Source organism: Priapulus caudatus, unplaced genomic scaffold (assembly GCF_000485595.1).
Source record: "Priapulus caudatus unplaced genomic scaffold, Priapulus_caudatus-5.0.1 Scaffold838, whole genome shotgun sequence".
Lineage (NCBI taxonomy): Eukaryota > Metazoa > Priapulida > Priapulimorpha > Priapulimorphida > Priapulidae > Priapulus > Priapulus caudatus.
In genome coordinates, this window is record NW_014577899.1 from 168145 (window position 1) to 169507 (window position 1363).

The 1363-nt window shown below is 51.7% G+C and overlaps 1 protein-coding gene across 1 annotated transcript in view; it reads right to left on the bottom strand.

The window, feature by feature from the left end:
- LOC106813878 (retinal guanylyl cyclase 2-like) overlaps window positions 1–327 on the bottom strand; it is a 7935-nt gene extending 7608 nt beyond the window's left edge. Inside the window, exon 1 of the mRNA XM_014818124.1 lies at window positions 34–327. Within this exon, the coding sequence (XP_014673610.1) occupies window positions 34–327 (294 nt within the window). The remainder of the gene's footprint in view (window positions 1–33) is intronic.
- Window positions 328–1363: the final 1036 nt, after the last annotated feature.

A 1363-nucleotide genomic window follows, 5' to 3' on the forward strand; every position in this document is an offset into this window, starting at 1 on the left:
CACACACACACACACACACACACACACACATACCTGTAGCGGCTTGCTCGCAGCCGATATCGACGTAAAACCGACGATGTCGCTGAAGAAGATCGTGACGGAGTCGTACGCCTCTGGCGGCACCATGCGACCTTGTTTCAGCTCCTTAGCGACGTCCTTTGGCAGCATCTGTGCGAGCAGCACGTCCGTCTTCTCGCTCTCCAGCCGCAGTTCGCGCGTCTGCCAGTGCAGGTACTCCGCGTAGTTCTTAATTCCGATGCTGAGTCGGTTCACCTGCACGACGTACCAGACGACGATGAACGGACAGAGGGCGCTGACGGCGCACATCACGACGGCAGCGACGGCGACGGCGACGTTGGCAGCGGCGACGGCGTCGTCGGCGCTCCGCGAGAGGGCGTCGGCGGCGTGTCGCTCGAGAGAGAGTACGAGCGAGAGGTAGAATGCCATGTTGTGCCGCCAGGCGGCGAGCCGGTCGCTGTCGTTGGCGGGTGGCGACGTCGTCGTCGTCGTCGCGTTATCGTGGGCTGTGTGTTGTGGAATGAGCGACCGCAGTCGGCGCACGCTGCTCAACACGTCCAGGTTGCGTGATTCGAGTAGTCGCCACAGCGTGGCAGCACCGGCGTCGTAGAGCAGGCCTCTGTGGAGAGCTCTCTCACCCGCAGATCGGCTCTCTGGCGGAAGAAAATAAACAAATAACAATCAGTAACAATGTGAAGTTAAAAAAGCACAATATTCACCGCAGGTACGAACAAATAAATTAATAAATATATCAAAAATCTGCGTGTAATTAAGCATTTTTGATGATGTTTTTAGCGTAATTCGAACACGCGGATACGCTACCAAAGAACGCAAATTTTCACTGCTATTGTAACCGGTAGATGGCGGCATAACGTGCCCTTGTTGGCGCGCGACATCCGGCAATCTCTCGCGAAAATAAGTATAACGCGTGAAAAATCTCCCCCATGTAGATTTTCAGCTGACAATTACTGAAAGATTTATTCCCTAATCGACTAATTGGCCGAACGAAATATCTGCCGACAGTCCCCCCCCCTCCATACGTATCGCCGTGGACCGGTGGCATATGTGAGTTATGATGAGAGAGAGTCACCGTGGAAGCGCTCACGTTTCGCCGTCATGCTCAACTAATATCTTATAAAAGAATCATGATGGCTTCTTGTTGGTGAAAGCACGTCTTATCATTATGCTTATTAGCATCCGCCGTAATTGACTAGATCATTATAGCGGATTTTAAATTGAATTACGTTTTGCAATTTCGAAGTTTACCAGACATGACTTGATTATCGCTCACCTATAACTATCTAACCTCTCTCTCTCTCTCTCTCTCTCTCTCTCTCTCTCTCTC